Source organism: Pongo pygmaeus, chromosome 19, assembly GCF_028885625.2.
Source record: "Pongo pygmaeus isolate AG05252 chromosome 19, NHGRI_mPonPyg2-v2.0_pri, whole genome shotgun sequence".
In the NCBI taxonomy this organism is placed as follows: domain Eukaryota; kingdom Metazoa; phylum Chordata; class Mammalia; order Primates; family Hominidae; genus Pongo; species Pongo pygmaeus.
In genome coordinates, this window is record NC_072392.2 from 71259965 (window position 1) to 71284844 (window position 24880).

The 24880-nt window shown below is 41.4% G+C and overlaps 2 protein-coding genes across 12 annotated transcripts in view; one reads left to right on the top strand and one right to left on the bottom strand.

The window, feature by feature from the left end:
- LOC129017592 (uncharacterized) overlaps positions 1 to 24880 on the top strand; it is a 96106-nt gene that overhangs the window by 21213 nt on the left and 50013 nt on the right. For 3 of the 8 annotated variants that reach the window (XR_010124798.1, XR_010124799.1, XM_054458214.2), the window contains one exon: positions 6552 to 7406. The exons of 1 other annotated variant lie outside the window; for it this stretch is intronic. Coding sequence is in view for 5 of the 7 variants with exons in the window: in XM_054458214.2 (XP_054314189.2) it covers positions 6552 to 6558 (7 nt within the window). In the remaining 2 variants the exon portion in view is untranslated. Of the gene's footprint in view, positions 1 to 1412; positions 1528 to 3992; positions 5530 to 6551; positions 7407 to 7638; positions 8392 to 24224; positions 24444 to 24880 lie in introns of those variants that run through there. 4 more of the 8 variants (XM_063657159.1, XM_063657158.1, XM_063657156.1 and 1 more) reach the window with 4 other exon arrangements.
- Positions 5364 to 24880, bottom strand: part of NPEPPS (aminopeptidase puromycin sensitive) — a 94772-nt gene continuing 75255 nt past the window's right edge. For 2 of the 4 annotated variants that reach the window (XM_054456054.2, XM_054456055.2), the window contains 8 exons: positions 24294 to 24428; positions 22794 to 23013; positions 15709 to 15851; positions 14619 to 14675; positions 10191 to 10298; positions 9481 to 9636; positions 8861 to 8908; positions 5364 to 6871 (listed from right to left, as the gene is read on the bottom strand). In XM_054456054.2, the coding sequence (XP_054312029.1) occupies positions 6719 to 6871; positions 8861 to 8908; positions 9481 to 9636; positions 10191 to 10298; positions 14619 to 14675; positions 15709 to 15851; positions 22794 to 23013; positions 24294 to 24428 (1020 nt within the window). In that variant the 3' untranslated portion in view covers positions 5364 to 6718. Of the gene's footprint in view, positions 6872 to 8860; positions 8909 to 9272; positions 9368 to 9480; positions 9637 to 10190; positions 10299 to 10437; positions 11409 to 14618; positions 14676 to 15708; positions 15852 to 22793; positions 23014 to 24293; positions 24429 to 24880 lie in introns of those variants that run through there. The other 2 variants (XM_054456058.2, XM_063657155.1) reach the window with 2 other exon arrangements.

Genomic DNA, 24880 nt, shown 5'->3' on the forward strand with positions numbered 1-24880 from the left:
GGTGGGCGGTCAGGAGTTCAAGACCAGCCTGGCCAGCATGGCGAAACCTCGTGTCTACTAAAAATACAAAAATTAGCCAGACACGTGGTGCATGCCTGTAATCCCAGCTACTCGGGAGGCTGAAGGTGGGAGAATCGCTTGAACCTGAGAGGCGGAGGTTGCAATGAGCCAAGATCATGCCATTGCACTCCAGCCTGGGCAACAGAGCAAGACTCCATCTCAAAAAAAAAAAAAAATGAACTAAGGCCAGGCAAAATGGCTTATGCCTGTAATCCCAGTAACTTGGGATCACTTGAGCCTAGGAGTTCGAGACAAGCCTGGGCAACATGGTGAAACCCCACCTCCACAAAATTAACAAATTAAATTAGTGGGTGTGGTGGCACACACCTGTAGTCCCAGCTACTCAGGAGGCTGAGGTGGGAGGATCCCTTGAGCCCAGAAGTTCAAGGCTGTAGTGAGCCGGGATCACGCCACTGCACTCCAGCCTGGGTGACAAAGAGACCATCTCAAGACAAAAAAGAAGAAAACAAAGAACTTCTTTACACTTGTAGAGGGCACAGTATTAACTTCATCCTATCACATCCCTTCACATTCTGACTTACAAGTGCTCTGCTGATAGAAGAGGAAATTGACCTGTTAGAAAAGCAACAGCAATCTCATCCGTTCTCATTCATCTCAAATATTTCAAGTGCTTTGTACGTTTTCTTGTAAGTTGTTTCCCTCCATCTCCCTTCTATTATTTTGTATGATATTCTTGAGACTTCTCCCACTAACCTAATAGCCATTCCACATACTGATTTTTTCTTCTCCTTATTTTTATTACTATTATTTTTGTTTGAGACAGGGTTTTGCTCTCACCCAGGATGGAGTGCAGTGGTGCCATCCTGACTCACTGTAGCCTCAACTTACTGGGCTCCAGCGATCCTCCTCCCACCTCAGCCTCCTGAGTAGCTGGGACCACAGGCATATACCACTATGCCTGGCTAAATTTTGTGTATTTTTTATAACGAGACGGGGTTTCGTTATGTTGCCCAGGCTGGTCTTGAACTCCTGAGCTCAAGCAATCCACCCACCTCGGCTTCCCAAAGTGCTGGGATCACAGGCATGAGCCACCCCCCCGACCCTATTATTGAGACAGGGTCTCACTGTCACCCAGCCTGGAGTGCAGTGGTGCGATCATAGGTCAGTGCAGCCTAAGCCTCCTGAGTAGCTGGGACTACAGGCACACGCCAACATGCCCAGCTATTTTTTTTACTTTTAGTAGAGACGGCATTTTACCACGTGGCCAAGGCTGGTCTCAATCTCCTGAGCTCAAGTGATCCTCCCACCTTGGCTTCTCAAAGTGCCGGGATTACAGGTGTGAGCTACCATGCCTGCACCTCCTTAACTATTTTTTATTTTATTTTTTTTAGATAGGGTCTTGCCTTGTCACCCAGGCTGGAGTCCAGTGGCGTGATCTCGGCTCACTGCAACCTCCTCCTGCTGGGCTCAAGCCATTCTCCTGCCTCACCCTCCCAAGTAGCTGGGACTACAGGAGTGCGCCACCACACCCAGCTAATTTTTGTATTTTTTGTAGAGATGGGGTTTCACTATGTTGCCCAGGCTGGTCTCAAACTCCTGGGCTCAAGTGATCCGCCTGCCTCAGCCTCCCAAAGTGCTGGGATTACAGGCGTGAGCCACTGTGCCTGGCCCCCTCCTTAACTTTAAAAGTACAGGCTAATAAACATTAAGGAAGAGAATGTCCAGATGAGTACAAATAATGCAAGGTAATCAGTGTCCTATTAAGAGTTGCCCAGAATTGCAGTGTAACGAAATACACCTGTAAAATTTGTCAAATTGGTGATGAAGGTTAAAGTTGGTTAGAGTAGGGGTAGGGGATGTCTCAGAGGACCGTACTGGTACTGTCAGCCAAACCATGGCAAGGATTATTTTTTTCTTCCTGGTAGTCATCTTAATTGATGTATAGTATATCTGCTGTTAGCTGCTACAACCTCCCTGAGAAAGCACAGATCATGATAGTAAACTATGTTCATTCTCTGCCAGTTCCTCCCCAGTGTTGGAAACAGAAGCCCAGTAGTGAAAGCTACAGCTGCCAGATACTTGCAGTGGAATCACAGGAGCAATCAGAGTTCTTTATAAGTGGCAGTAACAACTCACTTGACTTTCCTTCACCTGACACTGTCACCTATCACAACACTGGCCATCAAACTGGTAGAACAACCAGTCCTCTGATTTGGTTTCCTAGGGAAGGCAGTTGTTCGGCTCAATGTTTTGTTAACATCAAGGCTCTTATTCTTGCATTTGAAACCAAACACCTCAGTCATTTTGCTTGCACCAGGGTTGGTACAAGAAGGCATGGTCCTTCTTGGGTGGGTATTTTGCATTGTCACAAATACTCTTATTTAGAGAAAACCAACTCTGAAACCCTAAAACTAGTATCTAGTAAAGGAAGAGATTCAGTTCTATCAAGCAATATATTTTTCAGTCAAGAATGACGCTATAAGTATAGATTCAGCAGTATAAACATATTACCAAAAGCTTGGATTTTTATTTTTATTTATTCATTTTATTTTTGAGATGGAGTTTCGCTCTTGTTGCCCAGGCTGGAGTGCAATGGCGCAATCTCGGCTCACCACAACCTCTGCCTCCCGGGTTCAAGCAATTCTCCTGCCTCAGCCTCCCAAGTAGCTGGGATTACAGGCATGCGCCACCACACCCGGCTAATTTTTTTTTTTTTTTTTTTAGTAGAGACAGGGTTTCTCCATGTTGGTCAGGCTAGTTTCGAACTCCCGACCTCAGGTGAACTGCCCACCTGGGCCTCCCGAAGTGCTGGGAATACAGGCATGAGCCACCGCGCCTGGCCTGTTTATTTTAAAATTAATTGTTTTTTTGAGAGGGAGTCTTGCTCTGTCACCCAGGCTGGAGTGCAGTGGTGCGATCTCAGCCCACTGCAACCTCTGCCTCCTGGGTTCAAGTAGATTCTCCCACCTCAGACTCCCGAGTAGCTGGGATTATAGGCATGCACCACCACACTGACTAATTTTTGTATTTTTAGCAGAGACGGGGTTTTGCCATGTTGGCCAGGCTGGTCTTGATCTCCTGACCTCAGGTAATCCACCTGCCTTGGTAAGTGTTGGGATTACAAGCATGAGCCACTGTGCCTGGCCCACTTGCTTTTATTTAGTAACTTGCTAAAAAATAAAAACAAAAAACATTAGCACTTACATGTGGCTCCATGATGTCTTTCTGGTCATTCTGGAAACTTTTTGGGTTATAGAATTTGAAGAATCTATTTAGAGCTATAGAACTCCTCTTAATCCTCCCCAAATTGTACTCAACAGATTTATTCCTTGCTCCCTAAAACCTATCCTTAGAAATTGCAAGTTGAGAATTCACCCCACCACTGCCCACTGTTCCAAAAAGCTTTACTGAATCTCATTAATGAAAAATAATGTAAAACTCTCCATAGGAGGCATTAACATACTTGTTTCTTCCAAACCTTCTGATTTCCACTAAAATTTGTAACCAAAATATATTAGGAAAAGGTAATTAAGCTTTAATGCTATTGCCTGGCCCAGTCTAACTATGATCTTTTAATTGTGGAGACATGGCAGTTCCCTGAAAGACCACAGCCTTTGGAGACTAGCAAACCTGGCTTGATCACTGGTTGATAGTTATTTTGCTGTATTAATTTGCCTTACTTTTCTGAGTCTGCATTCTCATCTGTAAAATGGGTGTATGACTTATGATAGGGAGCTATTTGAAAGACAAAACATCTGACACAGAAAAGGCTGAATTAAAACCTTTAGAGACCCAAAGCAGCAGGGCTATTGTGCCCAAATCACTCAAGGTATTAGTAGGAAAGAACACAAACTGAGGAAGGTTTAATAAAGGACTATTTACAAAGACATGGACAGAGTGCAGGAAAATCAATGAAGAATAATGGCGTAATCCAGGGCTGGTAACTAAGTCCTCCTTTTTTTTTCTTTTAGACAGTCTCGCTCTGTTGCCCAGACTGGAGTGCAGTGGCACGATCTCAGCTCACTGCAGCCTCTGCCTCCCAGGCTCAAGCAATTCTTGTGCCTCGGCCTCTCAAGTAGCTGGTATTACAGACATGCATCACCATGCTTGGCCAATTTTCGTATTTTTAGTAGAAACAGGGGTTTCATCACGTTGACCAGGCTGGTCTGAAACTCCTGACCTCAGGTGATCTGTCTACCTCAGCCTCCCAAAGTGCTGGGATTACAGGTGTGAGTGACTGCGCCCAGCTTGAATCTTTTTTTTTTGGAGACGGAGTTTCGCTGTTCTTGCCCAGGCTGGAGTGCAATGGCGCGGTCTTGGCTCACTGCAACCTCTGCCTCCTGGGTTCAAGCGATTCTCCTGCTTCAGCCTCCCGAGTAGCTGGGATTACAGGCATGCGCCACCATGCCCAGCTAATTTTTGTATTTTGAGTAGAGACGGGGTTTCACCATGTTGGCCAGGCTGGTCTTGAATTCTTGACCTCAGGTGATCCACCTGTCTCGGCCTCCCAAAGTGCTGGGATTACAAGCATGGGCCACCGTACCCAGCTCTCGAGTTCTCCTTTCTATTCCTAGATGTGAAGGAGCAAAGAGGAGCCAGAAGCTAGAGGGGGCTGCTTGGTAAGAGCTGTGGTCTTTGCTAAAGGGACACAGACAACCCATGTGACCTGGCAATGAGAAAGCCAGAGTACTCTGACCATCTTTCCTGTATCTTCTCATCTTCTTTGGATAATACTAATTGGATAAACAGAAGCTGAAGTCAGAGGGCAAGGGAGCCATTCATGCAGTCCATGTGGGTCAGCACCCGCTGGGGTCCAGAGTGGGATGAAGAGGGGTTCTGAAAGGCAAATGGAAGACATCCAGTATAACCTCTCCCTGAACGTAATTCAAACTACTATTACAGATGAAAATCACATGTATGCTGAAAGTAAAATAACCTGTTTCCAGAATTTCTGATTGCAAAATTCTGAGTTCTTCAATTAAAACTGCATTTTTCTCAGTCTTTTTGGTGCCTCTGCTTCACTGGTGCCTTAAGCATGTTTGGAGAGCCTGAGGGCAGCCCTGAGCATGGTGCCTGAACTAGGGTGCTTCAAAACTAGGGACTGAGGAAGTCTCAAGTTCATTCCTGAATACTGACTGTAAGAGTCTCTGAGAGTTTTGAGAATGTAGAACTGATTTAGAATGAATCTCAGGATTTTTCTGTTAAGATCTATAAATTAGGAATTAAGGAACTGGATTTTTTTGAATTTGAAAAATCCTATGATAGTATAACTTTGCATAAGCCTACTGATAGGAAAGTTTTTAGTTTCTTATCAAAGAGAATAAAGTGAATCAGGACATCAGTTTCACATTGACATTTTTATTAACGCCAACTGTTTTTTAATTGTTATTTTTTTAAAACAATAGCACAAAAATGTTTCAAGGAAGCAGTCTCACAATCTGATGACCTTCTGAAATACAGTTAAGCCACACCAAATATGAATTTCTGTTAATAACACAAATTTTTTTTTAAGAAAAAAAAAAAGGTAGGGAAAGAAGGGAATGAGATTTAGATTTAAAACTCATTGGATTAAACAGGTGAGGCTTGTTAGTAGGATATACTGTTGAAGCAAACAGTGGCACACACAGGCTTACAGTCTTTGTTTTTTAAACCAGTTACCACTAATGTATAAGCCCTGCAGCAGTTACCACTGACTTCTCGCACGCATAAAATGAACCAGGAGAAGCCAGTGTTGATACTGTTATGAAGAGGTTCAATAGCTGGCTTGTCAGACAACTAAGACCATTTTTAGCAGAATAACTCCTTCAGAAAGGCCTGGCTGAAAATCTTTTTATTTCTATTGTCTCACCTATATGAATTTCAGGGTTCTTATAAGTCATCTTTAAAAAGAAAAAAAATAATGTATATCAGTTTCTCTTATTTAATGTGGCTATGAAAGATGTTTCCTTATTATTTCTTTATCTCTAAGAAGGAAACCGGGGAATGGGGGTTGGGGGTGGAACTAAAGGGAGGAAAAAAAACAGAACAGGGTAGGGTTTTTTTTTGTTGGTTTTTTTTTTTTGGCCAAGGGGTCACACAGAAGGGAAGGCAAGGAGGAAAACTAAACTACAATCCTTGGTTCAGATTGAGTTATGCAGGAATATATCTTCCTGATCAGTCCCCGTGCCAAAAAAAAAAAAACCACTTGGAATTATGCGCTGACTCCAACTATGTTATACCAGCTATCAGCCTTTTGTGTTTAACCATTCCCAGAAATGGACACCACCCTTGGCTGGTGCAGAACCCACCCTTGGCTGCTTGCAGAACCCACTTCACAAAAATCCTCTTCACCAAGAAGCCTCTAGTTTCCTTTTGGTAGGTTATAAAAACAGAACATCTGTCATTAACAGTAGAGTGTTAAATACTTTTAACCACTGACAAGGCTTCAGAAAGTTTCACAGTTTCATTATGCTCTATTTTATTACTATTATATTTACATTTTTATTTTTTATTTACTTTTTGCTGAATTGCTGATTTTCCTTTTTCAATAGAATTTAATTCTGGAGTGTGAGCAGGAACCAGTTAACTACATTCATTGTCCAACCCCCACTGGTTTGAAAGAAGACTCCAAATTCTTGGCAGACGAATCAGCTGTTTGGTAGCTCCACCTTATCCCTGCAGCGAAGCAGCAGAACCGCCAATGGCGGCACCTCAGGATTCACACTGTGGGTGGTGAGGCCTTCCGCTGAAGGAGGTACTGGTGGATGCTCTCAGCATCTCGCTTTAGCCAGGCAGCATTCAGCAGAATATTTTCACAACACTGCTGGATGGTACGCTCAGCTGAAGGAGCTGGGTGACTCTCGAAGAAAGCCTGGTATAAAACAACCCAGAATGCAGGATCATTACTAGCAATAAGAAGTTAATATTACAGGTTATGAAAAAATACCCACTGGTCTATATAAAGGATGCATCATCTTCAGGCATGAGAATTTACCACTGCCACCCTCAGGCTAAAAGAAAACAAGCAACTCCTTGGACCTGCATATAGGAATTCTCCCCTTAAATATTATATGCTTAACAACCTAATCAAAAGTTAATAAAGAGACAGAACCTACTGCCTTTCTTTTAGGCTAATTGTGTAGTGGTAAATACAGTCTTTGGACTGAAGACTTGGAACTTGAATCTAGGTTTGGTCATGTACTAGAGCTTGTGACTGTGAGAAAATTAACTGCTCTAAGTCTCAGTTTTCTCAACTATGAGAAAATACTTACTCCAGAAGATTAAAGAGACAATCCATATAAACATTTGACAAAATACCTAGCACAGAGTACTTAAGGATTCAACACATTTTGGCTGCTTCAAATAAAGATTAATTTGTAAGGGATGATAATACAAAGAAGTTTAAATTGCTGCTGTGCCCTAATAATTTAACACCCCATGGTCTTTTTTTTTTTTTTTTTTTTTTTTTTTTTTGAGACAGGGTCTCACTCTGTTGCCCAGGCTAGAGTGCAATGAAACGATCATGGCTCATCACAGCCTCAACCTCCTGGGCTCAAGTAAACCTCCCACCCTAACTTCCTGGGTAGCTGGGACCACAAGCGTGCACTCCCAGGCCTAACTGTTTTTTCCTTTTTGTAGAGATGGGGTCCTACCATGTTGCCCAGACTGGTCTTGAACTCTCGAGCTCAAGCAATCCTCCCACCTCAGCCTCCCAAAATGCTGGAATTACAGGAATCCAACATTTTTAATACAGTAAAACAAACAATTTCTAAGTTTATAATTTATCACAATGCTTAATGATTAAAAGTTGAATAAACTTTTCTAATGGAGTACACCTGGTTTCATAGAAAACAAAGCAACTCTTAAACACCAGCTGGCAAAATGATAGGGCTTTTCCTTTGAATTAGTCACCACAGGTGTGAAAGACAGAATGACTAATCCATCTGACTAAACATAGACCTTTTAGAAATCAATAACCTTATTTACACAGATGACAATTGCTACTGTTCCAAGGCTCCTAATCATGGTTCACTTATCAGGGCCTCAAGTCTTTTTCCATTCCATCTCAGAGTAATACCAACATTTACACACCAGAAACCTGGGGATTATCCTGGCTTGTTTTTCTTCCTCTCCCAGATATGCTCACAACAGAGAAGCCAATCAATAAATATTGTTGAACTAATGGTTAACAAATTCAAGCCCCTGAATCTCCATTACTCCGTCTCCTCCACTACTGCCACTACCCTACTGTAAGCTATTCTATCATTCTTGCTAGGAGAGTTAGCTTCCCAACATCTCTTCCCCATTCCAAACTATTATCCACATTGCAGCCAGACTGAAATTTTTATAACACAAATCAGATCAAGGCACTGCCTTGTTTATAAACCATTCGAAGGCTTTCAATTTTTAGGAATTTTTTTTTTTTTTTTTTTTTGAGACGGAGTCTCGCTCTGTCACCCAGGCTGGAGTGCAATGGCACGATCTCAGCTCACTGCAACCTCCACCTCCCAGGCTCAAGCAATTCTCCTGCCTCAGCCTCCTGAGTAGCTGGGATTAGAGACGTGCACCACCGTGTCCAGCTAATTTGGGGTTTCACCATGTTGCCCAGGCTGGTCTCGAAGTCCTGACCTCAGGTGATCCACCTGCCTCGGCCTCCCAAAGTGCTGAGATTACAGATGTGAGCTACCATGCCTGGCTATTTTCAGGAAATTCTTAATATGGCCTATACAGCCCTGCATGATGTCTTTCTCTAAACAAAACACAGAGATGCTACAGTACATTATCCCAACACTATGATTACAACCAGGTTAGTTTTTACTTACTAGATTGAAAAGTGAAGAGTAAACAGTATTTTCCTTACCTTAACCTCTCCAGCCATTTTATCAACTGCAAATCCTTCAACTGATAGCTGCAAAACAATGGTTTTAAACAGTAAGTGAAACTAAGAGGCTGGGAACAAACTTCCATTTACCCTAAAAACAAACCATTCTGTTCTCTGCCAACTTCAGTCTGTCATAAAGGATGTGTGATGGGAGATGGAGAAGTCCTTAAATAAAGCCAGTAACTATTTAAGGAAACTTTTTTTTTTTTAAGACGGAGTTTCACACTTGTTGCCCAGGCTGGAGTGCAATGACCTCATCTCGGCTCACCACAACCTCCGCCTCCCGGGTTCAAGCGATTCTCCTGCCTCAGCCTCCCAAGTACCTGGGATTACAGGCACACACCACCACGCTCAGCTAATTTTTCTATTTTTAGTAGGGACAGGGTTTCACCATGTTGGCCAGGATAGTCTCGAACTCCCGACCTCAGGTGATCTGCCCACCTCGGCCTCCCAAAGTGCTGGTATTACAGGCGTAAGCCACTGCGCCTGGCCACAGGAAACATTTAAAGAGCAAAGACCACAATGTATGGTTGTAGTGAATCATGGATGTCACTAAATAATATCCATGATTAGCAAGCTACTCAAAGTTTTTCACACACCTTTATTAGTCTGGATATTAAGAATCCTCCCTGGTATCGGTTATAAAGTTCTTCCCAGTTGTCCTTTATGAATTTCCAAGCAGCTTTCCTTCCATGCTTGCTGCCTCCAGCTACTCCACCAATTACCGATACAGTGTCCTGTGGACGTACCTCTTCCTAAAAAAAAGAAAAAGAGCTAAAAGTCTAGTGTATCAAAAACATATTCTGGTACCAGAAAGTGCAACATACTGTTGACACTGAAGTAATCACACTGAAGACACTTATTCCTTGTTTTAGGAATAACTGGAACCAGAAGTTCTCAGCAAAGAAGATAATGTTTAACCTAAAGATCAACCAAAATGAGAATGAGGTACTGAGACAGGTTCAGATAGACAGACTACTCAACAGATACTTGCTTAGGAGCCTATAGGTTTAAGAAAGGAAGAGACACAAAGTAAGCAAAGGCATAAGCCAGTTTCCCAGTTTTCAAGAGTCCCTGTCCTCATAGTTTCCATTCTGGAGAGACAATGTGTTTACTCTCCCAACTATTCTGATTCTCGCCACTAGTGGGAGAAAAACAGAAGTCAGTAACAAAAACTCAAGCCAGTTTCTCTGGAAAAGGAAGCTTTAGTTAGGGTTAAGGCAGCTCAAGAGGATCAGAGCTGAATCAGAGACACTTGTCACAGATGGGTAACGATTCACTTCTAAATGCAGTTTTCACTGTAACTTACTGAAAGTGCAAACGTGAGGACTTTTTGAATCAGGTCAGGCAAAAGAGTAGCGCCAAGGACTCTTTCGATTCGGTTTTTCTCTTCTTGCATATCTGCTTGTTTATGAAGCTACAGGAAAAAAGATAAAGATAGGAATAGTTAACTCTCCCTTGGATGTTCTGCATATGATTATATGAGCTTCTTCCCCAGTAAGGTAAAACTTAGGTTCTATATTCTCACTAGGTAAGAATGTCAGGGCATTATATTAACGAAAGAGAATACTTTTCAAGATGCTTTGGGCCGGGTGCGGTGGTTCACGCCTGTAATCCCAGCACTTTGGGAGGCCGAGATGGGTGGATCACCTGAGGTCAAGAGTTCGAGATCAGCCTGGCCAACATGGTGAAACCCCGTTTCTACTAAAAATACAAAAAAAAAAAAAAAAGGTGCCCGCCTGTAATCCCAGCTACTTGGGAGGCCAAGGCGGGAGAATCCCTTGAACCTGGGAGGTTGCAGTGACCTGAGATCATGCCACTGCACTCCAGTCTGGGCAAGAGAACCAGACTCTGTCTCAAAAATAAAAAGAAAAAAAAATGCTTTGGCACTATATTTGTCATCTGCTGTTACAGTAAGTAAATCACTAGATGTAAATGCTACCAGATGAATAGCCTGTCATTAGTTCAGACCAGTTTAACATCAAGATCTAAGAGGTAAAATCTATCATAGCCAAATTCTTTACATTATTGATATTTGGCTAATGTTCTGTGTTAGAAGAACAAACTAATCATTATTAATCTTATACCAGATCATCAAATTAATTTAAAATAGTGAAAAATTGAAAATGAATACTGTAATTACTTATAAAAATGCATTATTGAAAGTTATATTTTAAGAATATCTCATAAACCTGTTCTTATATTTAAGTAAAGAAAGTAGACAAAGCAGAATGATCCTAAATTTCAAAAAAAATATATATATATATATGGCTGGGCACAGTGGTTCACGCCTGTAATCCTAGCACTTTGGAAGGCTGAGGTGGAGGTTGCAGTGAGCCCATATCGTACCACTGCACTCCAGTCTGGACAACAGAGCAAGACTGTGTTTCCAAAAAAAGGGGGTGGGGGAGAACCCCTGGAAATACATCAAAATGGTAGTATTAATTAATGATGGTTTCTGATCAGTGGGATTATGCATCTTCACACTTTTTAACTGCAAAAGCAGCACATACTGAATGCAGAATATCTGAAAGACAGAGAAGCATAAAGAAAAAAATAAAATTACTACTATATGTACATTATCAAATCTGGAAAGAGAGCATGTTATACATGCTGTTTTTGCTACCTGCTTTTTAAACTATAGGTAAGTTTTATTTTCCTCTTTATACTTTTCTAGTCTCTAAATCTTCCATAGTGTGTGCATATATATATATATATAATCTTTTTTTCATAATCAGAAACAAAATGTTTTAATTCTTAAAAATTAGAACTATATATGTATAAGAGCTATGTCTCCAAGACAATTTAGACTCTTTTGATCTTTTCTACCCCTTAAGATTTAACACTGACCAGAGTGTCTGGAGACCTCATCAAAGCTCTCAGTTTCCTCTTCCTTTCGACACTTTTTTTTTTTTTCAATAAACAATTTTAATTTATAAGAAATAGAGATGGGGTCTCGCTATGTTGACCAGGCTGGTCTCTCTTTTTTTTTTTTTTTTTTTTTTTTTTTTTTGAGATGGAGTCTCGCTCTGTTGCCCATGCTGGAGTGCAATGGTGTTAGCTCACTACAACCACGCCTAGCTAATTTTTCTATTTTTAGTAGAGCCAGAGTTTCTCCATGTTGCCCAGGCTGGTCTCGAACTCCTGGCCTCAAGTGATCCTCCCATCCAAAGTGCTGGGATTACAGGCATGAACCACCATGCCTGGCCCGTTTGGACTCTAAGCAGCAGTGCAGTAAAATAGATAGGACCTTGGGAGATCTGGGTTCTAGTCCCAGTTTTGCCTCTAACTAGCTGTGTGATCTTGACTAAGTCCTTCATCCCTCTGGGTCTCAGTTTCCCCATTAGTAAAATGAGATGGGTGGACAGATAATTTCTAAGGCCCTTTTCAGCTCCAATATTCAAGGTCTGAACCTTTGGCTTTCAGGAAACATTTTCCTCCAAAGAGAACTGTTATTCTAGTCCACTAGATGGCACTCTAACACCACATTTCAAATATACTATGAATTAATGTTTTTTAACCCTGCCACATTATTCCTAAATTACCATCATAAGACAACCCTCCTCATCTCTTACCAAATGGCTTCTTGAAGAACTATGATGCGACCTTCATTAGAGCTACTTCCATGGTGAAGCTGACTATCGTGAACTCCCTTGTGTTAAATAAATGCAAACTCTGAATAAATACACATACTTGTGGAAAATCTTAAAAGTGCCATGACATGAAAATGTCAATGTATCTGCCATGAAATTTTCAGAACCCCTATTTTTTTCCATATCATCATGGAATAGATGGAAAAAAATCAAATATCCCATTTCATACATTATCATTTATAGTATACAGGTTCACAGAATATTAAGACTGAGAAGGGACCTTAATGTTCAGGTGGAAGGTAAACCCAAATTTAACTTTTTTTAGGGTCTTTTTTAAGATAGGGTCTTGCTCTGTCACCCAGGCTGGAGTACAGTGGCACAATCATAGCTCCCTGCAGCCTTGAACTCCTGGGCTCAAGCGCTCCTCCTGCCTCAGCCTCCTGAGAAGCTAGAACTACAGGTGCATGCCACCATGCCCAGCTCTCCCAAATATAACTTTTATATTCTTAGGAAGCAGGCTGGGCATGGTGGCTCATGCCTATAATCCCAGCACTTTGGGAGGCCGAGTCGGGCGGATGACAAGGTCAGGAGTTCGAGGCCTGCCTGGCCAATATGGTGAAACCCCGTCTCTACTAAAAATACAAAAATTAGCTGGGTGTGGTGGCGGGTGCCTGTAGTCCCAGCTCCTTGGGAGGCTGAGGCAGGAGAATCACGTGAACCCGGGAGGCAGAGGTTGCAGTGAGCCAAGATCGTGCCACTACACTCCAGCCTGGGTGACAGAGTGAGACTCCGTCTCAAAAAAAAAAAAAAGAAAGTAAACCTATTACAACATGGGTAAAGCAGTACATTTTGAGGTACAGTTTCTTAAAGTTTTTATTTTCAGACATCCTAATCATTTTTCAGAGGATTTGTTTAAAACCAAAATATCAGAATTTAGATCTGCAATTATGATCATTAGAGCTATTTCTACAGTGAAGCTGATTATCATGAACTCCCTTTAAGTCAGAACAGTGTTGTTAATCCATGAAAGGCAGAGACAGTAAAGCACCTTCCACTCCTGTCCTAAGCGTGGATCTTTTAACGAATGGGTTTTTAGGCACATTGTGCACATTTTATTTAATGATTAAAAAGTAGATTTGGCTACCTCCACCTCTAATGTAGCCAGTGCACTCAAGCCATTTCCTTATAGACCGGAACTGTATGAACAGGGACTGGAGATAGCATTTGCTTCACAGTACTACTATTGATTCAAAGTTTCAAACATTGCTGCCATTATGAGGACATGGAAAGTTTTATCTATGTTTTGTCGAAGTCAGAGCTTAATTACATGCCAATTACCCTGGGAAAACTAGAGAGGCTATGAAGGCAGGTGAATTAATTTCCTGTCTATTAATAAAGGACCCTGCCATAGCTCAAATGCTTGAGACACTTGATCATCATCTGTCTATCCCTTTTCTAAGCAGAAAAACAAACCTAAGCACAGAAACAAACGTTTTGCTTAAAATGGGCAGAACCCCAAGTAAGTTTACACTGAAGATAAAATTTAAAGTAAGTGATTTGTTAATCAAAACGAACATTTACTTCAGTGTTAAAATTTCAGCTGGGCACAGTAGCTCATGCCTGTAATCCCAGCACTTTGGGAGGCTGAGGTGGGTGTATCACTTGACCCCAGGAGTTTGAGACCAGCCTGGGCATGGTGAAACCTTCTCTCTACAAAAAACACAAAAATTAGCTGGGTGTGGTTATCACACTCCTATAATTCCAGCTACTTGGAAGGCTGACACAGGAGGATCACTTGAGCCTGGAAGGTTGATGCTGCAGTGATCCATGATTATGTCACTTTAGCCTGGGTGACAGAGTGAGACCTTGTCTCAAAAAAAAAAAAAAGATTTCAGATGCATAAAGTGAGTAAAAAAGGTGGGGAAAAGTAGATGTCTTTGGCATCATACTGATAATACTGATATAATAACGTATATGGATAGACATATAATTATCTCACAGTTTTAAAATACTTGCATGTCTACAATATGCATCTCTCTTTTCTAGGACTTTTTTTTTTTTTTTTTTTTAAACCATTTAGAGGTATACTGTGTGTCTATCCAAGTTCAAAAGCAGGAAATGGGAGCCTTCTCAAATATACTTACTTTTAACATAATGTCTAAAGTAGTGCCATCACCATGCTTCAAAACAGTCAGATAGACCTATAAGGGACAAAAAATAAGTCATTTGATTAAATGTACCTTGTTTCAAGTATTCTAATACTAAGAAAAGACAGAAAGCAAGTAAACGATATTGTAAATGTTGGCCGGCTGCGGTGACTCACGCCTGTAATCCCTGCACTTTGGGAGGCCGAGGCAGGCGGATCACCTGACGTCAGCAGTTCCAGGCCAGCCTGGTCAACATGGCGAAACCCTGTCTCTACTAAAAATACAAAAATTAGCGTGGTAGCAGGTGCCTGTAATCCCAGCTACTCAGGAGGCTGAGGCATGGAGAACTGCTTGAACCCAGGAGGTAAAGGCTACAGTAAGCCGAGATCACACCACTGCACTCCAGCCTGGGTAACAGAGTGAGACTCCATCTCAAAAAAAAAAAAAAAAAAAGTAAATATTATAAATGTGGATATTACAAACTGTAGTTAAGGAGCTAGCAGTGCCTGTGAGCAACCACAAAGGTAAATGGCATGTTGTACCAGCAGAGCACAGCAGCTTTCAGGGGAATGTGCACAGCTAATCACCTTTCAGCACTTCAACACTGACTGAGAAACTTTAAACAAATAAGATGACGACTATAAACCACTTAAATAGTATATATTAAAATAGAGTTAGACGTGGTTTGTGGGTCAGTTCTTAGGTCAGTTTTGGCTATTAAAAAAAGTTCCAGGCTGGGCATGGTAGCTCACGCCTGTAATCCCAGCACTTTGGGAGGCCAAGGCAGGTGGATCACCTGAGGTCAGGAGTTTGAGACCAGCCTGGCCAACATGGCGAAACCTCGTCTCTACTGAAAATACAAAAATTAGCCAGGTGTGGTGGCGGCACCTGTAATCCCAGCTAGCCAGGAGGCTGAGGCAGGAGAATCACTGGAACTCGGGGGACAGAGGCTGCAGTGAGCCGATATCATGCCACTGCACTCCAGCCTGGGCGACAGAGCAAGACTCCATCTCAAAAAAAACAAAAGTTCCATGCTTCACAAAATGATGTTACCTATAAGTCAAGGGAATTTATCATGAAAACCTACAGGACTCCTCAGATCAGCGGAGAGAATCTGTTTTCCTTCCACGTGGTCCTTAAACCGACGACGGGCTTCTTCTAATGTTGCCTTATGTCCTGCTTTTCCTAGTTTTCCCAGAACCAAGCCCCTCAGGAGTGCATCGAGATGACCTGATTTGAGAAGTAAAAGAGACATAAGACTACTTAAAAAGCCTATTTTTATAAGTTTGCCATCTGGATATCTTATAATTGTGCTATACCAATTCTATGGTCTTGAACAAACACACTCAATTAACTTAATACCTGAGAGAATACTCGTTTTACATTTATCAAATCATAAGAGTGATATGCTAAACAGACTAGACAAGCAAATAAAGTTGCTGACTTTATTTACAGTCACAAATGCCAGCTATCTGAATTTACTAAATGTTTACTCAGTCTAGTTAACTACTCTGCTAAGGATTATGTGTGAAAAGGACAGGCTTACATCATGCAGTTTTGACCCAAGGTTCAAAGAAAGATCACATATGGAACTAGTATGCTCTTTGTATAATAAATTGAAATCTTAGATTTTAAAAATCAAAATCTGATGAGTTCATTCCTCCAAGACACACAAATAGCCAATAAGCACATAAAAAGATGTTTAACATCATTAGTCATTAGGAAAATGCAAATCAAAACCACAATGAGATACCAATTCATACCCACTATGATGGCTATAATAAAAAAGATAATAGCAAGTGTTGACAAGGATGTGGAGAAACTGGAACCCTCAAACACTGCTGGTGGGAACACAATATGGTGAAGCCACTTAGAAAATCAGTCTGGCAGTCCCTCAAAAGGTTAAACATACAGTTATGGCCAGTCACAGTAGCTCATGTCTATAATCCCAGCACTTTGGGATGCCAAGGCAAGAGGATTGCTTGAGCCCAGGAGTTCAAGACCAACCTGAGCAACACAGCAAGACCCTGTTTCTACAAAAAACTTAATAATTAACCAAGCATGGATGATGTCTGTAGGCCCAGTTACACAGGAGGCTGGGGAGGGAGGATCGCTTGAGCCCAGGAGCTTGAGGCTGCAAGGAGGTTGAAGCTGCAGTGAGCTATGATCACACTACTGTACTCCAGCCTGGGCACAGAGCAAGACCTTCTCTTTTTTTTTTTTTTGAGATGTGGTCTCGCTCTGTTGCCCAAGCTAGAGTGGAGTGCAGTGGCATGATCTCAGCTCACTGCAGCCTCTGCCTCCCAGGTTCAAGCAATTCTCTACCTCAGTCTTCTGAATAGCTGGGAATACAGGGTTGCGCCACCACGCCCGGCTAATTTTTACATTTTTAGTAGAGACAGGGTTTCGCCATGTTGGCCAGGCTGGTCTCGAACTCCTGACCTCAGGTGATCCACCTGCCTCGGCCTCCCAAAGTGTTGGGATTACAAGTGTGAGCCACTGCCACCCAGCCAACCCTGTCTCTTAAAAAAACAAAAGGACGGGCGCGATGGCTCACACCTGTAATCTCAGCACTTTAGGAGGCTGAGGTGGGCGGATCATGAGGTCAGGAGATTGAGACCATCCTGGCCAACATGGTGAAACCCTGTCTCTACTAAAATACAAAAAATTAGCCAGGTGTAGTGGCACGGACCTGTAATCCCAGCTACTCAGAAGGCTGAGGCAGGGGAATCACTTGAACCTGGGAGGCGGAGGTTGCAGTGAGCTGAGATCGTGCCCATGCACTCTAGCCTGGAGACAGAGTGAGACTCCATCTCAAAAAAAAAAAAAAGAGTCATCATATGACTCAGCAATTTCACTCTTCAATATCTCGAAAATAAATGAAAGCATGTCTACACGAAAACTTGTATACAAATGTGCATAACAGAATTCATAATAGCCGAAAACTGGAGCCCTCATGAATGGGAATAGTGCCCTTATAAAAGAGACCCAGGGGTCCGGGTGTGGTGGTTCACGCCTGTAATCCCAGCACTTTGGGAGGCTGAGGCAGGCGGATCACGAGGTCAAGAGCTTGAGACCATCCTGGCCAACATGGTGAAACCCCATCTCTACTAATAATACAAAAATTAGCTGGTTAGCTGGGTGTGGTGGCGCGCACCTATAGCCCCAGCGACTGGGGAGGCTGAGGCAGAAGAATTGCTTAAACCCAGGAGGCGGAGGTTGCAGTGAGCCAAGATCGCACCACTGCACTCCAACCTGGCAACAGTGCGAGACTCTGTTGCCAAAAAAAAAAAAAAAAAAAAAAAAGTAATGAAGGACTGATATATGCTACAACATAGATGAACCTTGAAAATACTATGCTAAGTGAAAGAAGCAGATATAAAAGGACAAGTATTTTATGATTCTGTGTATATGAAATGTTCAGAATAGGTAAATCCATGAAATAGAAAGTAAATTTGTGGTTGCCAGGAAATGGAGAGTGACTGCCAGTGGATACAAGGCTTTTTTTTTGGGGGGGGGGGGGGACTGAGAGTGGGGAGGGTGAAGAAATTGTTCTGGAAATATGGAGGTGATAGTTGCACAATCTTGTGAACATACTAACAAATACTGAATTGTATACTTTAAAACGGTGAATTTTATGGAATGTGAATTATATCTCAAAAAAAGTTAACATCCAGGAAATAAATGATTGAGAAAAAAACAATTAATGGCACACAAATCTGATGAATTGCAGCAGTACAGTGGACAAATAAAATGTAGTATATTCATATGACGAAATACTACTCAACAATAAAAAGCAATGAACAACCCGGATTATCTCAGAAACATGCTGAGTGAGAGAGGCCAGGTATAAGAACAGAACACACATTATATGATTCTATGTATATAAAATAGAAGAGATAAATATTAATCTAGGTGAAAGAAATCAGAATGACATGTGCCTGTGTGGGGTAGGCAGGGGAGGCTCAAGTAGCAGGGACCAATTAGGAAGGAGCCCAAGCAGCTTTCTGGGTGATGGAAATGTGGTATGTGTTTGCCGAAAGTCACGGAATTGTAACATTTAGATTATTCATTTTGCTACATTTACATCATAATTTAACCAAAAATAATTTTAAGAAAACCATCAGAGATCAATAGATAACTACACATTATTGTGATGATTCTTACAAGAAGTAATTTATAATTCTGGCTCTGGTACTAACACGCTGTGTGATGCAAGGTAACATTTTATTATTTTGCCGTGTTTCATTCTCCCATCTGTATAGCTAGGAAATTGAAGGCATTCTCCCTATATTGTAAAGATGGTTTTGAAGTCAAAAAGTGTCACATTATCATCATGAAAGAAAAGTGCAACATCCATTAATTTACCTGCATCTGTGTCCATGTACTCCTATCCTGTCACTATTCATCTGTGCTCCTATCTAAAACCAACTCCTTAACTTCCGCACTGGACCTCAACTTCTCTTGATTATTCAGCTGTCACTACAGCAATAACCCCTCTCTCTCACAAAACATGAATTTTCTCCTGTCTCAGCCTCCTGAGCATACTACTACTGCATATGTTCAAATAGTTGCAGAAAATGTAATATAAAATCTCCCAACTTAAAAATTCCTTCCTTTACCCCACCTCTCTCTTGTCTACCCCTTTTCTCTGATCTTCTCAGCAAACTCCTTTAAAAAGTTGTCTAAGTGTGTTGTCTCCATTTCCTCTCCTCCTATTCTAAAGAACCTGCTCCAAAAGTGGAGAATTCATTATTGTTCCCCACTACTCCACGAAACTTGTTAAATGTAATATTGAATTAGCCTTCATCATTCTGTTTGACTTAGTGTAGTAGCATCTGACACAACTGATCACATTCCCTCTGCCTTCATCTACTGTTTCTTTTCATCTACTGTTTATTTAAATTCTGGGATACCCCCTCTCTCTCCTGGCTCTCCTTCTACCTCACTGGCCAGTCCGTCTCTTTTGCTGTTTCTTCCTCTTCCACACAATCTCTAAATCCTGAACTCAGACCTCTTTTTTCCACTTACACTCAGTCACTGGTTGATCTCATCCAGTTTTGTTTTGTTTTTTAAAGACATGAGGTCTCACTATGTTGCCCATGCTGGGCTTGAACTCCAGGACTCAACCAATTCTCCTGTCTCAGCCTCCTGAGTAGCTGGATTACAGGTGTGAGCCACATGCGTGACATGATTCCCACCCCCTCACTTTATTTATTTATTTTTTTTGAGACGGAGTCTTGCTCTGTTGCCCAGGCTGGAGCACAATGGCACAATCTTGGCTCACTGCAACCTCTGCCTCCCAGTTCAAGTGAGTTTCCTGCCTCAGCCTCCTGAGTAGCTGGGACTACAGGCGTGCGCCACCACGCCCAGCTAATTTTGTATTTTTAGTAGAGATGGGGTTTCACCATGTTGGCCAGGCTTGTCTCAAAACTCGTGACCTCAGATGTTCCACCCCCCTCAGCCTCCCAAAGTGCTGGGATTACAGGTGTGAGCTACCACGCCTGGCCCGATTCCCTTTTACACCCAAATATGCTTCTATGCCAGGCACAGTAGCTCATGGCTGCAATCCCAGCACTTTGGGATGCTGAGGCGGGAGAATTTCTGGAGTCCAGGAGTTCAAGACCAGCACAGGCAACACAGTGAAATCTCGTCTCTACAAAAAAAAAAAAAAAAAAAAAAAACAAACAAAAAAAAACCATAGCTGGGTATGGTGCATGCCTGTAGTCCCAAATACTCAGGAGGCTAAGGTGGGAGGATAGCTTGAACCCAGGAATTCGAGGCTGCAGTGAGCTATGACTGCATCACTGCGCTCCAGCCTTGGCAACAGAGCGAGACTGTACCTTTAAAAGAAAAAAATGTTTCTACAGCAGTCTTCCCTATCCCTGTACATGGCAACTTCATTCTTCCAGTTCTGCAGGCCAAAATTTCATGACACTTCTCTTTCTTTCCACCACACAGTCCATCCTTCACCACATAGTTTCGGTTCCACCTTCAAAATACACACAGACTTTACCACCTGTAAGTTCTAGTTCCAACCAGCATCTCAACTGGATTGCTAAAATAGCCTTCTGAATGGTCTCCCTGCCTCCTCTCGTCTTCTTTTAGTCTGTTCTTCAGAAAGCCGAGTAAATCAAGTTCCCCTGCCCAAAACTCTCTAATTAGCATGTCATATCACTAAATGTGAAAGTCAAAAAACTTCTCACTGTAGCAAACAGGTTCTATAGGATCAGAAAGGTCTCCCATTGCCCTCTCCCACTCATTCTTGTCCTGAACTCAGCAGCTTTCTTGTTATTCCTCGAATACCCTAAGCATGCTCCCATCTCAGGTCTTTTGTACTTGCTGTTTCCTCTGTCTGAACCACTCTTCTTCTAGGTATCCTCATAACTCTCTCGATGTCTCAGTTTATGCTCAATATCACCTTATTAGAGACAGTTTCCCCAAACACTCTCTATAAAATAGTGACCCAGCACTCCTTATTATCTGACGACTTTATTTTTCTTTTTTCTTTTTTTTTGAGACAGAGTCTTACCCTGTCACCCAGACTGGCGTGCAGTGGCCCGATCTCAGCTCACTGCAACCTCTGCCTCCTGGGTTCAAGCAATTCTCTGCCTCAGCCTCCCGAGTAGCTAAGATTAGAGGCATCCGCCACCATGCCTGGCTAATTTTTGTATTTTTAGTAGAGACGGGCTTTCACCATCTTGGCCAGGCTGGTCTTGGAACTCTTGACCTTGTGATCCACCCGCCTCAGCCTCCCAAAGTGCTGGGATTACAGGCATGAGCCACCACCCCCGGCAACTTTATTTTTCTTAATGATACTTCCTGCCACCTAGACCATTATACATTTAATTATTTGCTATGTCTCCCATTAGAAGCCATATAAGGCAATATTTGGGTTGCTGCTGTTTCACCAGCTCTTAGAATAGTATATGGCATTTACTAGCTACATAAATATCTGTTGAATCAATGAAGAAAAGACATAGAAGCTGGGACCAGCTGTAGTGGCTCATGCCTGTAATACAGCACTTTGGGCGGCCGAGATGGGCAGATCACTTGAGGCCCAGAGTTCAAGACCAGCCTAGCCAGCATGGCGAAACCTCATCTCTACTAAAAATACAAAAATTAGCCAGGCGTGGTGGTATGCTACTCGGGAGGCTGAGGCAGGAGAATCGCTTGAATCCGGGAGGCAGAGGTTGCAGTGAGCCAAGATGGTGCCATTGCATTCCAGCCTGGGTGACAAGAGTGAAACTCCATCTCAAAAAAAAAAAAAGACAAGACATAGAGCTCTAGGTATTGCTACTATTTTTATTACAAAAGACTTCTGGATCAACTGGTCAGGAGGAAACACCATCTTTAGTTATTAGCAGATGATAAAAAATAATGATATGTAAAACCTTTAAATAATCATTCCCAATATTTAAATGAGAGCAAAAAGAGTAAATATATGCTTATAGAAATAATCACAGAGCAGAGAACACATGTAGAAAGCAAATAATTTCCTATATTAAAAAAGCTGACCCCTGTGTCTCTCAGCACCTTTACAAGTTATACATAAAGGTGCCTGGTATTTATGGTAATAATAAATAAAACTTGGGAGGCCGAGGCAGGTGGATCTCCTGAGGTTGGGGGTTCAAGACCAGCCTGACCAACATGGTGAAACCCCATCTCTACTATAAATATAAAAGTAGCCGGCCGTGGTGGCACATGCCTGTAATCCCAGCTACTCGGGAGGCTAAGGCAGGAGAATCACTTGAACCCGGGAAGCAGAGGTTGCAGTGAGCCAAGATCGCGCCACTGCACTCCAGCCTAGGCAACAAGAATGAAACTCCATCTCAAAAAAATAAAATAAATAAATAAATAAAACAAAACAACCTAAAATTCCCTTTAGCTTTTCTTGACTAAAAATAGGCCTTTGGAATTCTGCAAAAGACTTTTATTTCCACAATGTGCACAAATTATATTTAGCATCGAACACACATAACCACTACTGTTTCTATGTTGTTGACCCATGTAACTTCACCAGCAGACGTAAAAGACTCAAGTCTTAATTTCTGGCTTGCTGAATATATAGTAACATCCAGTAGATACAAAGATGATATTAATTATATTGTTAACCACATAAAAAAGTACCAACTTCTGCCTAATTCTTTCTCCATTTAGTATATCCATTACCTTCTCCAGGTTTGGGGTCCCAGCCCAGTCTCTCCCCTATAGGTGAAAAGACATCTTTCACAAACTCCTGGATTTCCTCATAGAAGTCTGTGTGGGACAAGAGAGTTGAGAGAATCCCCAGGTTACAGCTCAGGTCGCTCCATACAGTATAATTGGGCTCATTCACAAAAGCCTCCATGACTTTTAGAACCTCTACAGTGCTAATGATTCCAGCTCGAGCCTGGGATAGGAAAAAACATAAATTAACCTAGTCTTCAAACAAAACCAAAAAACATAAGCATGCATTTTTGGCATTATCTACTGCTAGCAATTTCTTTGGTTTAAGGAAATGGGACTGTATAAGCTCAGAACACTGTTAGAATAAAAATCCTATTCAGACGACATTCCTTCTTTACTCCTTTATTTTTTTTTCTTTTTACAGAAAAATTAGAATGAATCATTTGCTATTTATACAAGAACTACTTTTAAAAATTACACTAAAAGTCCCAACAATTTGAGAACAACAACAAACCAGTTAACTTCTATTTCTACTCAGTTTCTGGGGACTTGGCTTTGTTACTGTTTTGAAATTTTTCATACTTTCAGAAAAACTGCAAAAATAGTTTGAGCTTTGGTTTTTGACAGACATTCTTTCAAAGCCGGACCTGCGAACTGTGTCAACTTAAGCCTCTCCTTTACTCATTTCTAAAAGAACATAAACTAGAAGGCAATACAAATTCAAAGTCCTTTCAGAACTAACAGAGTTAGGAAAAAGAACTTCTGTTACAGCAGCCAACTGCACAAACAGCTCACTCTCCTGGGACAGGTCTCTCTCAGCAATTAGATCAGCAGATGTGAGGTTTTGTGCATCAATGCTAATCTGTGTTTATACAAAGGCAGAATCCAAAACCAATGACTGCAGAAGGGAGGGAAAATTTCCAATCCAATTTAAAGGAATACTAGGAGGAATATGACAATTTTATCATAAAGACATCTGGAAATTACCTAACCTATGCTGAAGTCATAAAGAAAATAATACTAACTGCTGCTTTAAATCCTTTCTGGAAGAAAGCCAAATATAAATATAATTCTAAAGCTAATGGGATATAATTTGAAATAAGAACACAATGTTTAAAAATTCTGGCTTTCCCAGCAAAGTACAACCACTATTTAGAAAAACATAAAATCACTCTGACTTAATTATTTTAAAAACCTATCATTAGGGTCATTTCTTCAAGGCTTATATTTATTTCTACTGAAAAGAAAGGAATTTTTTGCCTTACAAAGGATAGTTTAATTAAGAGTTTCAGAAAGCTGGCTTAGGAGTAGTGAAATGGGATTTAAATTATATAGCCTCAATCTTGTCATATTAAAAATAGTCATTTGCTCTAGTCCCAAAGGTGTTTTTAACCATCACAAAGGAAGACCCATATTCTTCTAATTATGTTTCAGACACTCCAGGAAAAACAAAATCTTTTAATCAGCAAAATCCATCATATTACTTAAGTCACAGATGCTCACCAAGGAGAAGAGGTCATTCTGTAATCCAAGTCGATCCACAGGGGGCAGAGAAAGGTCACGAATGCCTGGTAATAAACTTTCCAGCATGGCAGAGCTGTACTGGGTCCGATAAAACCCAACTGTTCCTAAGTTCAACTGCAAAGATATCCAGTAAGTACTATTAAACAGCTCCCTTAATTTTTTAAATCAACCTTTTGTATGTTTAAAAGGAGTTCTGGTTTTAGATATATCTGGATGAAAAACAATTAAGACCATCTATGCCAACTAATGGATTAAAACAAGACAACACATCAAGACAGAATGAATGCACAGACAAAAGAAAAGGGAAACTTGAAATTGTGGGGGCCAAAGTGAGGGACAGTAGAAAGAACATGGAAGGGACAAAATAATGTGGGTTTCTATTTCTAACCTCAGTTTTAGGTTTACAGAAAATACTTAATATATATGAAAACACCTGGACAGTGGAATCTCTAAGAAAGCTTAGGCCTTTACAAACATTGATCTTATAAGCACAGAGACTGAATGCAATAACAATTTTCAGACCCCAATTTTAAAGAATTACATGGACCTAAAAGGCAATTTCATAA